Source organism: Engraulis encrasicolus, chromosome 13 (assembly GCF_034702125.1).
Source record: "Engraulis encrasicolus isolate BLACKSEA-1 chromosome 13, IST_EnEncr_1.0, whole genome shotgun sequence".
In the NCBI taxonomy this organism is placed as follows: Eukaryota; Metazoa; Chordata; class Actinopteri; order Clupeiformes; family Engraulidae; genus Engraulis; species Engraulis encrasicolus.
The window spans coordinates 33,249,307-33,264,845 of record NC_085869.1 but is presented as its reverse complement, the minus strand read 5'-3'; the positions used below and the strand labels follow the sequence as shown (position 1 = coordinate 33,264,845).

The 15,539-nt window shown below is 44.4% G+C and overlaps 1 protein-coding gene across 7 annotated transcripts in view; it reads left to right on the top strand.

Moving 5' to 3' along the window:
- LOC134461029 (glutaminase kidney isoform, mitochondrial-like) overlaps positions 1 to 15,539 on the top strand; it is a 78,216-nt gene that overhangs the window by 16,513 nt on the left and 46,164 nt on the right. For 5 of the 7 annotated variants that reach the window (XM_063213755.1, XM_063213757.1, XM_063213760.1 and 2 more), the window contains exons 2-3: positions 12,099 to 12,195; positions 14,714 to 14,835. In XM_063213755.1, the coding sequence (XP_063069825.1) occupies positions 12,099 to 12,195; positions 14,714 to 14,835 (219 nt within the window). The remainder of the gene's footprint in view (positions 1 to 12,098; positions 12,196 to 14,713; positions 14,836 to 15,539) is intronic. The other 2 variants (XM_063213756.1, XM_063213758.1) reach the window with 1 other exon arrangement.

The following is a 15,539-nucleotide window of genomic DNA, read 5'->3' as shown; positions in this document are numbered from 1 at the left end:
CTGCCTATGGACATTCCTGCCTGTCTACCTGAGGACATTCCTGTCTGCCTCTCTGTCTATCTCTGGACACGCCTGTCTGCCTGTTTGTCTATCTGTGGAAACGTCTGTCTGCCTGTCTGCCTGCCTGTCTGTCTGTCTGCCTGTAGACATGTCTATAGACATGGCTGGCTGTCGGTCTGTCTGTCTGTAGACATGGCTGTCTGCCTGCGTGTGGACTTGTGGCTATCCCTGTCTGTCTGTATGTCTGTCTGTCTGTCAGCCTGTGCCAACGTCTGTCTCTCTGTCTGTCTGTCTGTCTGTCTGTCTCTCCGTCTGTCTGTCTGTCTGTCTGTCTGTCTGTCTGTCTGTCTGTCTGTCTGTCTCTCTGTCTGTCCTCTACAGTCATAATGTAGTTGAGAACAGTCACTTAACATGCATGGCTGCTTCCCACCCCGCGTTTTTAACAGCCTTTCAGGTGACTTCCTGTGCACGAACACACACACACACACACACACACACACACACACACACACACACACACTCTCTCTCTCTCTCTCTCTCTCTCTCTCTCTCTCTCTCTCTCTCTCTCTCCCTCTGTCTCGTTCCCCATAGCAACACAGTCAGTGTTTGCCCTGTGTTTTTAAGCTTACAGTAGTTGTGAATTCATCCATCCTCAGTAGGCCTACCTGTGACCTCCTGTGTCGCATACCTCACCCATCATCTTTCATCTGAATGTTTGCAGAGGGTTTCGTCGGGGTATAGTCAGTGGCTTTTTCCCTGGTTACTGTCAGTATGGTTATTATTGTCATGAGAGATGGAGGGGGCAGAGGGGGGGTTGAGAGCAAGGGCAGAGGCAGAGAGGCCCCAAGTCAACCCGCAAGAGGGAAGTGGCGGGCAGAGCAGAAGCTTGGAGGAATTTTTTGAGAATTTCTGTGAATGAAGAGAGGAAGTCGTTTGTGTGTCACGCGGTCACGTGTGTGGAGAGAGAAAGAAAGAGAGAGAGACTGAGGTACTTCCTGAAGGGGTTTACCAAAGGCGAGTATTTCCCCCACATACAAATATGTCTTTGAGGCTGTCCACACAACAGCATGCGCGTGAATACTGTACTCTACACACACACACACACACACACACACACACACACACACACACACACACACACACACACACACACACACACACACACACACACACACACACACACACACACACACACACACACACACACACACCTGTTCCATCTCTACTAGGGGGTGACAGAAAGTCATTGTCACGTACGAGGGGGGCATTATCAGCAGAGGGAACACAAATCCCTATCTCTTAACGGAATGCAGCTCTCTCTCTCTCTCTCTCTCTCTCTCTCTCTCTCTCTCTCTCTCTCTCTCTCTGTCTCCCTCTCTCTGTCTCTCTCTGTCTCTCTCTCTCTGCTGTGTTTATGATTGTGGATCTGTGTTGCCGTGTAGCCCAGCATCCTGTAGATCTCAGCTTTAGCCTGCAAAGACCTGTGAAGCTCTCCTACTGTCAAGTCAGACACACGTAGTATGTTGAATATGTAACAGTGGTGATGCAAGTGGCAGGAGATCACATCACAGGACAAAGGAGGTGCTGTAAACTCTGGCTTAGGGCGCGATCACACAGACCGCAGATTTTACTGTAGGAGAAGGATGTGTTCTGTTGTTTGTCAATGTAAATGAGCGGATTACGCGTCTAATATCAGCCTATCAGTCTTGCGGATTCTCCGCCTCCCCGCGCCCTGCGGATCGAGTTGAAAAAAGTTCAACTCAAGGCGGAAAACCCACAGCGGATTTCCAGATGTTCGATAGGAGAGCGTTATCAACATTCATATCAGATTCACTATCCAATGTTAGGAGCAAGAAAAGAGCTCGTCTTCAATTCATTTTACATAGATGAATGGACAAAGCATTTTGTGTATGTTCTCACAACTTTTAATGGCACAACAGGCTACGTTGCGAGTGACAGTTGAGTCGTTACGTTGCAGAGTCACCGCATTCAAATGGGCAGTGGATCCGCGCCTGGTGTGGTCACTTCTGATTAATCAACTGGACGCGCATTGCAGATTGAAGGCAGAAATCTGCGGTCTGGCCATTTTTCAAACCTATCCCATCTGTTCGAGGCCAAGGAAAGTTGTCCAAAGGGGAAATTGTGAGAATTGCAAGAAGCCAATTGCACTGATTTCCAGGAACACAGGCGTTATCGGCCAAGCATTTAACCGTTTAACTAAACACTAGTGTTTAGAGATATAGACATATTGGATGAAGAAGGAAAACTCTTACAGCTCTGAGTTCAGTTGCTTACAGCTAAACCATTTTTGGATAGCATGATCTGCATGAATGAGAATCCTCACAGACATGTGTCTGTCACAATTCCAATAGACAGTGTTTCCAACATCCTTTATTGTGGATCTCGCTATTGGAATTGTGCTGGGGTAAAAGCACTCAATAACAACAGAGTGGACAAGAGTGGAGTTAGAGAGGGGGTTCTTGGTCATCCGAGCAAAGGTTGGAGAGAAAATGGTACATGTGACAAAGCGAGGATTAAGCCAGATTAGCAAATGCAATGCATTACATAGCAAATGCATCGTCACTGTGCTGCTCTGAGAGACCTAAGTGGCGTTGAGCTCCTATTGTTCCATGGGCCATGTTTCGTAACACCCATGATGACGCCACGTTCAGCCCCTATTGCTGAGGGGTCACCCCATACCTTTGATTGCTCTGACCCTTCACACACACGCACACAGTCCAGTGCACACACACGTGCATCCACACACACTTTCATGCACATGTATACACGCACACGCATTCATGCATACACACACACACGCACGCACACACACACACACACACACACACACACACACACACACACACACACACATACGTACACACATACACATACACACACACGTAAACACACACATAGGGGTCACTGAACTGAAAGGGGAGTTAGTGCATCAGCAGATTGTGGCGTCATTGTCATCGTCATCGTCATCGGGCTTTAGGCATTCCAGCAGCCAGGTTCCAGGTCGTCCCTAAAAGGCTGAGTCACGGCTGACATTGAGCAAGTAGGTTGGCAGGAGGAGGATGGGGAAACTGCAAGGAGGCAGAAAGACTAAAAGGACACCTTTACGCTTCTGGTGCCAAGTGGGCTCATGTGTCGCACACACACACACCTGCACACACACATACACTCCTACACACACACACACACCCTTGCACACACACACACACCCTTGCACACACATACGCACCTTGCAACTCCCTTGCACCCTGTGTTTGATCAGTTGTGTTGAAACAAGTGTTTTTTTTATTCCAGTTTTTTTTATTCCAGTTGAAACCAGCATTGTGCAAGCATACGTGTGAAGAAATTGAAGCATGCAATCCTACATTTTCAAATGCATTTAAGTTTCCTAAATGGACTCTTACTATTATTCATTTACAAATGGAAACCTGCTGTTCAAATACGCAACATGGACTCAGAGGAGGATGTTCTTTCAACATCGCAATGTTTGTCAAGCACCTTGAATTACAAAAAAAGTAGAAAAAGTGAAAGATATCTGAGCTGCACCAGGATTTAGTTTTAGTTTAACCTGGTCCCACCATGGTTGTACTGGATTGTCTACAGAAGCACGGAGAATGTTTCTCCTTTGTTCTGGATATGTAGCATAGGAATTAAAGCTAAATTATTATTTTGCCGTTTACATTACACTTAGTTGACGCCTTTATTCAAAGCGACTTGCAGTTATGGGGTGAGGTACCTTGCTCATGATCACCTCAGCCATGGAGTGAGATAGGGAGTGTATGGGTGGGGTTTCGAACCGGCAACCCTCTGATCTGAAGCCCATCTCCTTACTGCCTGCCCTCTCTCACTATATGACTTTATGGAAATATTGCTGAGTGGGGTACTAAGAGGAGAAGCATGATTCTGAACATGACAGCACAGACTAGAAGAGTTCTGGAGCAGTGTTGCCAGAATGAGCAGTTACCGGCCCAATCGGGCTGCTTGGGATGGCCGTCTGCGGGTAAAAACGGTCAAAAACGAGCTTTGAGCGGGGTTTTCTGTAGATTTATAGCCATAGAAATCAATACAATTTGGTTAAAATTGGGCGGGATTTAGTATTTCTAGGTTTTTGAGCATCGTTTGTGCTGAAAATGGTCGGACACATCTGGCAACACTGTTCTGGAGACCTTGAGATCGTGCCCCTGTGGTGCTGTTTGGAGTCGCCTGCTGCTTACACAACCCACAAGGCCTGCAAATGAGGAGCGCAGTCTGCGGTTTGAGCCGGGGTGTGTGTGTGTGTGTGTGTGTGTGTCTGTCTGTGTCTGTGTCTGTGTCTGTGTGTGTGTGTGCTTGTGCGCGCACACGCGCGCGTGTGTGTGTGTGTGTGTGTGTGTGTGTGTGTGTGTGTGTATGCGTGCGTGTGTGTGTGTGTGTGTGTGTGTGTGTGTGTGTGTGTGTGTGTGTGTGTGTGTGTGTGTGTGCGTGTGTGTGTGCGTGTGTGTGTGAACGGGCCAGGCAGGGCGTGTTTGGTTTGGTTAATCCTGGCAGGCGAGCGTGGGGAGCTGGGCAGTGGGAGGGAGGATTCTCACAGCATTCCTGCCATCCCACACTGGGCTGGAGAGAGAGAGAGAGAGAGGCCACAGCCAACCCAACCAGGCCAGACCGCAAGCATCAAAGCCCCATATACCAGATTCCAGCGCAGGCTGAATATGCTTACGACGTCCCCACAGACTTCCACACACACAGGGCAGGAGAGAGCAAAGCCCAGCCAAACAATAAGCATCAAAGCCCAGATACCAGAGCCCAGAGCAGGTGGGCAAGCTCACAGGAGGCCTATTAACATTATGGCCTAGATTTTTAGACTACTATTCTCAAAATATTTCGGTTCTCTCTGTAACTGTGACCCAGCCTTGTCATTTTACGGTGGCTTTGCTTCAAAGTGATATTCTACTACACTATTCTGGCAACAAATTAGCACTAGCACACTAACTTTCTACTGTAAACTCGCTTCAAAGTATCATGCTGATGTAGTCTAGCTGCACCAGGGCTGCACGCTTCCCACCACATTCCAAACACGTGTTGCCTCTTGTAGCAGTGCGAACGGGTTGTCTGAAAGCACTGTCCGGAAACTACTGTGTATAAACATAGACGGCACATTTGCGTATGCCCCTCTGACCTCAGTTTGAATGATACTGTATAGTCACAGGAGCAATGAACATGGAGAGAGAGAGAGAGAGAGAGAGAGAGAGAGAGAGAGAGAGAGAGAGAGAGAGAGAGAGAGAGAGAGAGAGAGAGAGAGAGAGAGAGAGAGAGAGAGAGAGAGAGAGAGAGAGAGAGAGAGATTAATGAATGCATGTTCATTATAACTTGCGCTTTGGCAATGCAATCACCTATTTGCCATGCCAATATAGCATCGAGAACTTGAACTTGAACTTGAGAGAGGTACAGAGTTGTCAGTGGACATTAGAGATAAACCACCTGTTTTCCCTCATTACCACCTCAGTGGCTCAGCAGCTGCCTTCATGTTCCATTCTCTCTCCACGCTGTATTTTCACTCCAAAGGGCTGACAGATAAGCAGCACCTGTGTTCGGTGCATTTCATTGCCACTCCCAAAACTCAAACTCCTTTTTACCATCCCCTCTGCTAGTTTGACCATGGAAAACAATGAATCACTGGCTCATTGCCCATGTCATGTCGATAGAGGTATATACACATAACACTTGCACTGGCACAACTTTCTTTGCTTGTAGTGTCATGTCGTCAGAGTATGTGTATCTCTGCAGTGTTTTCCCACAGAGCAAGTAGCATTGTGTGACACCACAGGCAAAGAAAGTTGTGCCAGTGCAAGTGTTATGTGTATATACCCCTATCGACATATGAGTGATTCTCTAATTCGCCTACACTTTTAAGTCCGTGGATTTTATTTGGCAATTCCACTAACTATTAACTGCATCCAATGATGTTTTGGACATCAGAAAACATTTATCTTTCATATAATACAGAAAGTGTAGACATAGCATTATTTCCCTCAGCAAGAATGAATATTTAATACTGGTTTTGGGCGTTTTCATGCCATCCTGTTTTCCAAATGTCAGATTCAGTCTTCATATTAGCATGTAAAGAAACTTGTTTTGCCCAAGACGATTGCAAATGTTGATTCACAGTAATCATCACATTATGACAAAACTGTCAGAAAGACCACTGTCCTTTCCATTATACATGAAATTTGCCATTTTGTGTGTGTCCACGAAAACTGTGTAAACCGTGTCACGGTCTGAAACCTCCTCCATAAATCAGTAATGGTTTGGTCTTAGGCCATACGAATAACATCACGTGATGTCATAACCTCTTTGGCAGGATACGGGAAGACTTTTTGGTAAATTTTGAGCTCCATCCTTCCATAATTTAATCCATTCTTTTTCATGTTCTCACAGCGGGAAAATTGCCTGTCAACTGTGTTATCAACATATTCATAAGAATCTGAATTAGAAATCACATGTAGAAAAATACAGATAAAGCATACAGATACATGAATTGATTAAGGTGTTGTGGTGGAACTTCTGAGGTCCTCAGTTAGCACAACACCATAAAAATGACTGAAATGTCAACGGTGTTACCGTCAATGGTGTTACAATTAAGTATGACAGTCAGGGTTGCCAGATGAGGCTGATGATTTCCAGCCCAAAAAATGATCAAAATCCGCCCTAAAAACCCGCCCAATTCTATTGATTTATATGGCAGTGGGAAGGTTTTTTCTGATAGATGCCATTTTTACCCGCACACGGCCATCCTAAGCAGCCCAATTGGGCAGGAATCAGCCCAATCTGGCAACACTGATGACAGTTGAGGAGGAGTATGTTTTTGCCAATTTATATCCATATTGACAGACAAACAAACAAAATAATTTGTGTTCTAGGGAGATGGGTTTGTCTGCTCTGTTTTTTCTCCTAAAAAAGTGCCGACTTGTTCCCCTGCACTGTTGACAGTAACACAGTTGAGTAACACGGTTGACTGTTTTGAAAGTGTTTTTGCGCTATTGATCCCTTATGTGTTGGAAAAATCCTATGAACATACACTAGGGATTATCTCTGGAGAAGGAAGTCTTGTATAAGGAGGGTGACTATATTCAAATCAGACGTTACAGGGATTTATGATGAAAAATGTGTCAGTCTGTATCACAGTGACTCATAAAATCCTACTTATGAAGCTCAACAATCACATTTTCTATATCAGTTGCACAGATTAATGACAACATTACTGCTAAGGGACATAAGCACTTTCAAACATATATTATTTCAACTCTGTAGTATTTTTATATATGTTTGAAATGACATGTTTGAAATGATATTTGTCCATAACACTGTTGACAAAATAATTAAGCAAATGTTCGCTTTCATTAGAGTATTTATCAAATGATTTAAGATTAAGCTTGGCAATTTGTTTGTTTGGAAACTTAAATATATACACTATGTAAACATCTAGGTCATTTAGTTGAAAAAAATACTGATAATTGACATTTTGCTTTTGCCAAAAGCGTAGGGGAATCGTAGAATCACTCATATACATGTATGTAATAATAATACATAAGCCTTGTGTACTGTGGTATATTATACTGCTGCTGTTGCTGTTGCTGTTCTTGCTGTTGGTGGTGGGGTGTATGTGAAAGCCCACCTGAGAAACTCCCATTGAGAAACAAGTGTGCGTCCGTGCGCACACACGTGCGTGTGTGTGTGTGTGTGTGTGGGTGTGTGTGTGTGTGTATGTGTACATTTCTATGTCTATTTCTTTATCATGCCACTCATGCCTGAATACCTTGTGTGTCACGTGTCACGCTTGATCCGCGTCGTGTTTGTCTCTTGTTACAAGCCGTTACGAACGCGTCGTGTTTGTCTCTTGTTACAAGCCGTTACGAACGCGTCGTGTTTGTCTACTGTAGCCTTTGCACTGCATGCGGTACATGCCTTCACATCTCATGACATAAGTCAGGGCTCGAGTTGTTGGGGGATGAGGGGGGATGGCAAATTGGTCTAAAATCATCCCCCTCAGTGAAAATGGTCAAAAATCATCCCCTCTAAAACAGGCATCCCTTCTGCACATATTGTGTTAAAATTGCACATTTAACAACTACATTTTCAAAATTTTCTTGGGGGAGAAACCCCCAAACCCCCAATAACCAGAATCCATCTCTGACCATCCTCCTTGCTTTCATTTTACAACTCGACCACTGGACATTACCAATGTTTTGCTTTGTCACAGCCAATTTTTTGTTGCCATGTTTATATGATGCTTATTAGATGTTACTAACCTACCTCTTGTATTATTGTCAAAATGTACCGTGTCAAAGCTTGTTTTGATTATTTTGCCATGTAGTGTATTTCACTTGATTGCCCTTGGCCATCAGTATGCTGTGATGCATGCTTTGTGTAACATCTGTTTAAAGTCAGAGGTGTCAAAAGTAAAAGTAAAAGTAAAAAAAGAAAGTGTAGACAGTGCTGGTTGGATTAAGTTTGTGGTGGGTTCTTGTTAGGTTTTCAGCAACAACACTGTCTATATACCTCATTAGGTACAATGGAGTAAATGGTGTAATAGCTATGTAATATCACGTGCTAGTGTTTCACTGTCCTCAGTGTATGTCTGTCTTTGTGTTGTATGGGTTGTATGGGTAACGCTTTGGTCAGTTGCCTCTGTTGTTCTTAATAAATAAAATTGACTTGATTTGACCACTTTAACCTTGCATTTACTTTAACTTTTGACACCTCTGTTTAAAGTTCATAAGGACATTACTAACCAGTGCATATACGGTATGTTGTGAAGGCCTGCTACTTGCCTGACACATTACTGCTTGCATTACTGTTTGCCATGTTTGTTCCCCACACTGATCTCTGCCCATTCTTCTGTGTCTCCCCCCACCCCCTTGTCTGCCCACCGCCTGGTCTTGCCGTCTTGCTTCTCTGTGTAAGTATCCATGTTCACTCACAGCGCTTTTTTATCTCATTTTATTCAATTATGTTGGACTGGATTTGACTTTATTTGATTTGTTTTGATCATGCACAGCAGCGCACACCATCATCCTCTTTGTCTGTTTCCTGTAGTAGTTGCTGTAGCTTACCTAACGCTCACTCTCTCCCTCCCTCCCTCTTTCTCTCTCTCTCTCTCTTTCTCTCTCCCTCTCTTTCGCGCTCTTTCTCTCCCTCCCTCCCTCCCCCCTCTCCCCCCCTCTCTCTCTCTCTCTCTCTCTCTCTCTCTCTCTCTCCCTCCGTCCCTCCGTCCCTCCCTCGACATCCTCTGCTTTTGTGAAAACTCGCTTTCTCAGAATGTGTTGCTTTCCTGACGCAATTCCTGCCACCTAACACACAGACACACACACACACACACACACACACACACACACACACACACACACACACACACACACACACACACAAACACACACACACACACACTGTTGTTGTTTTGTGTGTCTATAGTGACTGTGTGGGTGTGTCTTTATATGCCTGAGACCCCTATTTACTATCCACTTCTGACAGTCACGTGGTCTCACAGTGCAGCACTTAGCCACAGTTCAGGGCGGGATTAGGGCGTGCTTGTTTTGATGTTTAGACAACAGTTGGCGTGTTTAGCAGGAGAGAGCTGTGAAGGGGAAATAGAAGAGGGAGGGGGCAATACAGAGAGCAATCTAGAGAGTTAAGTAAGAGAATAAAAGAATACTGAATAAGTTATGTAATTTACCAAAATATACAAGATATAACATTAATAAATGTAAATAAGTTATGTCATTTTGCCAAATATAACAGTAATAGATGTCAAGAGTCCTATGTAAGAGCACTACATATTTAGCAGTATTACTGATGTAGTGTAGAGTAGCATCATGTCACTGATGCTAATTTCAGCAAAAGGCTCCAAATAGGTTTGATTAAGTCGTATTTATAACCACCTCCTACACACTGTACTTAAGTAGCCTGCTAGATTTAGCTCCCATTAAGTTTGTTGTTAAACAAACTCGCCCACACACGCGCATGCAGACAGGCACACACACACACGCACACGCACGGACGCACACACATACAAATAGAACACTATCGTATTAAACAAAGGCGTAGGTCAGAGGGCTTCGGCGATCTGTTTTGTAGTGCGAAGGTGCTCTTTGGTTAGACGTAACTTAGAGATGTATGATGAAATCCAAGGCACTATTAGTCTTCATTAAAAAGCTTTTAATTAAATGTAGCTAGTTCATATTTGAACATTAGAATTTGCCAACATGTTTCGGCCAAACAGGGGCCTTCATCAGGGCTTAGAAATATGAACTAGCTACGTTTAATTAAAAGCTTTGTAGCCCCTTAATGCGCGCCGTACCTCCAGTGGCACGCTGTAATAGTCATTGAAAGGTAACTACTATAGCACTACAATACTATGACAGAACACAGGCCCTTTAGTAATGCACCACAACTTGGTCATTACCATACTGGTAACAACAAATATATAAAGCCGCGTCTTAAGGGGTTAATGAAGACGAAGAGTGCCTTGGATTTCATCATACAGAACACTATCGTATCCAGGTGTAGTGTTCAGACAAAAAAAACAGCACCAACATACTAACCCACAATTCATTACTAACTAAAATAATATGTAACTGCTATTTGTAGTAGCCTTGCTAATCAGTACCCTGGATTTTGTTCGTGCTTGTTTCCTATGCTAACAGTGAGGTAGGCAGCGTGTGAGTGTGGAGAGAGTATGAGAGAAAGCCAAGTATGGGATCAGCTCCTCTAATCCTGTAATAGGTGTCTTCTTTAAGACCACAGGGGTTAGAGTGCAACAGCCAAGCGCACTTGACTTCCAGTGTTTGGCCTTAGCTCCAGAGAGAGAGAAAAATGCCACCTTTCAAGTTCACGTGCAGCAGAGCACGGTAACCTACACAGTAAAAAATGTGGCATTCATTCAACACCTAACCCCTTAAGACACGGCATTATAAATTTGCTGTTACCAGAATGGCAATGACCAAGTCGTAATGTATTACTAAAGGCCCTGTGCACTGTCATAGTAGTGTAGTACTATAGTAGTTAACTTTCAATGTCTATTACAGCGTGCCACAGGAGGTACGGTGTGCATTAAGGGGCTACAGAGTCAGTCTGACATCTTCTAGAGTGTTTTTAGTCTCATAGTAACTCTCCAAGTGTTGAATTAACACTTACATTTTTTTTTACTATGTCTACAGTGTGCAACCTATTGCTTGTTTTAGATCCGGGAAGAGATACAGCTGTTGCATCAGGGCTTATCATAGGTACAATGGATAGTTTGTCATGGCATTTCAACATTCAAAGTCAGATGTTTGAATAGATATTTTGACAAGTCATTCTCTCCACTGCTGCTATGCCAGTAAGACATTTTAATATGTCCAGATGATGCAGCAGCATCTTGCATCCATTGCTTGCTTAGATCTTGGTCTTTTTTGCAGCTGGGAGCAGGTTTCACTCCTATTCAGATACCATATTGTGAGGGTGAGAGAGAAGAGAGAGAGAGAGAGAGAGAGAGAGAGAGAGAGAGAGAGAGACAGAGAGAGAGAGAGAGAGAGAGAGAGAGAGAGAGAGAGAGAGACAGAGAGAGAGACAGAGAGAGAGAGAGAGAGAGAGAGAGAGAGACAGAGAGAGAGACAGAGAGAGAGAGAGAGAGAGAGAGACAGAGAGAGAGAGAGAGAGAGAGAGAGAGAGAGACTCTCTCAGGTACGCCCTCATACTTAACACATACCTAGCACAAGGGCAGGGGGTTCAGGCCTGTGTGTGCAGCAGGACACATGCACATTAGGCTGACATGTCGTCTCCTTCTGCCCCCCTTCTGCCTTCTGTCTTCTGCCTCTTTATCCTGCCACACACAGTAACTCCTATGTTACTATGTTACTATGTTAGGCTACTTTGCTGATTGTAATGCAATTTCCCATTGGCAACTGCCCAAGTTGCTGATTTGCGTGATATGCATTACATTACGTGTATATTACTTTACATTACATTATGATGGTGTGAGACTTGCACTGTACTATACTATACTACTACCTGTACTATATTTTTAACAATGCACGTCCCCTCCCCACCCCACCCCTCTCTTTCAGGAGAAGGAAGGCAGGCATCCTGCCCAGCTTGGAGGATCTGCTCTTCTACACCATTGCAGAGGGACAGGAGAAAATCCCAGCCCACAAATTCATTACGGTGGGTAGATCCACAAGAAACAGCCCTGTGTGTGTTTGTATGTGTGTGTGTGCGTGTGCGTGTGCGTGTGCGTGTGCGTGTGTACGTGCGTGCGTGTGTACGTGCGTGTGTGTGAGTGTGTGTGTGTGTGTGTATGTCTGTGTGTCTGTCTGTGTGTGCGCGCCAGTGTGCATGTGTGTGCGCGCGCGACTGTGCATGTGTGCATGTGCGTTGGATTTTGTCCAGGCTGTTCAAGCTGTGTCTCGGCAGAAAATAGTGGAAAAGTGCTAGTGGGAGCAAATTGACGTGAAGGCCAAATACCCATCATTCTTGCTCTATTACAGCTCTCGGAATGAAAATAAAAACACCCTCCAGGATTGAAAACAAAAGGACTCACAAGTATTTAAAGTTGTAAAAGTAGAAGACTGTATATTCATGCATTGATGAAGCTTCATTCAAAGGAAGGTTTAAAGTAATATCAGTTTATAGCAGATTTTGTAGGTTATATGGAGATGACTTTTCGTTATGTGATAACTTATTTCAAATGAATAACTCATAAAGTTTCTCGTTCTGACCAGAACTGTTACATTTTACTCTGTGAACACCATTGCCTGCCAATGTGGGCCATTATTCCATTAAGCTCTCGGACTTCTCTTTTACTGTTCCCAATGTTTAGTGTTTAGGACTGTGGACTGGCCTCTATGGCGCCTGTCCAACAGCTAAAGATTGCCTCACTGTCGTGCCACAAGTGTGTGTGTGTGTGTGTGTGTGTGTGTGTGTGTGTGTGTGTGTGTGTGTGTGTGTGTGTGTGTGTGTGTGTGTGTGTGTGTGTGTGTGTGTGTGTGTGTGTGTGTGTGTGTGTGTGTGTATGTGCGTGTGTGTGTGTGTGTGTGTGTACGTGTGTACGTGTGTACGTGTGTGTGTGTGTGTGTGTGTGTGTGTGTGTGTGTGTACGTGTGTACGTGTGTACGTGTGTACGTGTGTACGTGTGTGAATGCGTGAGTGTGTGCGTATGCGTGTGTGTGTGTGTGTGTGTGTGTGCGTGTGTGTGTGTGTGTGTGTGTGTATGATTGGGTGTGTTAGGGGGTGTGTGTGTGTGAGTGAGTGACGCAGCTGGGGGTGTGTTGTGTGTGTTGGTTTTGGCACCAGCTCTTATCACCTGAGCTGTTACTGGCCTGCTTTATGGCACCATATTCACTTGGCCTACATTTCACTCAACTGCCAGTGCAGAGACGCAATACCAAGGACTCAGAAATCATATATCTGGAACATTCTTTGAAATGTGTGATACGATTCAAGGCCAAATGGGATTACATGACATGACGTTACACTTTTATCCAAAGCAAATTACAGTTGTCTTAGGTACAGGGTATTGGTTACAGCCCCTGGAGCAATGTGGGGTCTGGTGCCTTGCTCAACCGCACTTCAGCCATGGATGAAGGTGCTGGTTAGGGTTGATTTTGAACCTGCAACAGTCTGATCTAAAGGCCAGCGCTCTTATTATTATGTTGTCATATATTGTGGTTGGCATATTTACGTTTGTAGATGCTGTTTTTTTGTCATAGCCCTGTTGGCATTTGGGAATGTGTGATATATTCAAATACATACAATAAAAATACTATGTCGACTGTATGTCCATGTCAGTTGTGTGCAGGAGATAACTGGTACCGTTAAAAATTGGACTCAAGGTCTTAATACGTCCGCCATTACAGAAAGCGAGTCTTTATCTTCCTTCTATTCATTCTTTATGATAAACGTCAGAGGGAGTGGTACTTTATGTTGGAATACAGCTCTTCTTATCGTGTGCTGTACATTTGTGGGTGTGTACTGTGGAGTAGGCGATGGTGTGGCTGGCCTATGCTATAGCTGGTGGCTCATAAACACACTATTAGCTCCAGTTTCATTTTGAATCTGTTCCGGACAACTGTGCTATTATTCAGTTGAATATTGACCAATTTTGTTTGCACAGTACAAGTCACTGATATGAGTGGCATGACATTGCAATAAACAATACAAACACAGAGCTGATGATCCACTGGGCATTTTTTAAAGGAGAAGAATGACTTAGTAACCTCACAACCACACAAAATCTAAACTTAAACTATTTAGAAAAGTTACTACAGGCTACAACACAATCTTGAACTCTGCTCTCATGTGACACTGTTGTCTCCTGTAAGGAAATGATATAAGGTCCGCAACACTGTTCTATGCTCCCAAACAAAGTTTAAAGGCACAACATTTCACGAAGAATAGAACAGTGTTGCGGACCTTTTATCCTTTCCTTTCGGTTATGTTCTGTTTGGTCCAGCACCTGGGACCTATGCTTAGAAGCTGGTTCAGGAGTAAACCAGGTTAAGTTAAGAGGTAAATTATCTAATAGAAGAGCCTGGTAAATTATCTAATAGAAGAGCCTGGTAAATTATCTAATAGAAGAGCCTGGTTTACTCCTGAACCAGCTTCTTAGTATCCCCCTCTGTGCTACTTATGGGCGGCGCGTTCTCTGACTTTTTGAGTGTTGTCCCCTGTGCCCTCCCTGCAGGCCCTGAAGGCTACTGGCCTGCGTACCAGCGACCCCCGGCTGAAGGAGTGTATGGACATGCTCAAGATTACCCTCCAGTCCTCTGCAGACGGCGTCACACTGGACAAGCACCTCTTCAAGAAGTAAGCGCTGAGGAATAAACACACACGCACACACACAGACACACGATCACACATATAAATACAGACACACACACACACACACACACGCACTGTCTGGTTTCGTGGTGGAATGGCGCTATCGATCAGCTATGAGACAGTAGTTGTTCTTGCTGAACGGTGTACACGACAACAAGCGGAGATTCATTGTTTGTTTGTTCGCTTGTCCAGTTAGCCACCGCAGCACTGCCAGCACCCCATCCTGTCCATCTCCTGAAGATGTTCATCCTCCCGTCCTTTATCCTCCTCTCTGACACCTCGAGCGGCAGGAAGGGGACATTAGCCTCAGCCCAGCTGCACTCACGTCACCACTATAAAACACGGGCCAGAGACGCACCGTGACATCCTCAATGATGGCCAATAAATGTGATGGATGGTAACGGACTAGGAGAGCCATATAAAATGGCTGCCAGGATTGCCTCGAAGTACATTTGTATGGGGTTCCAAGAGCACTCGGGACATGTGCTCTATGTTTTACACTGCTGTTAGAGATTATTTTTTGAAGTCTATTTCATAAAGAAATATAGTCCAAAATGTCACCGTCACCTTGTCGTGTGTGACTGTTCTCTGCTGACACTTTTGCTGTCGTAGGAAAAGCTAGATAGACAGAGTTTTAACAAAAGGCGTTTTCCTATGTGCATGTGAGACTCATGGCTTGTGGTGTCACA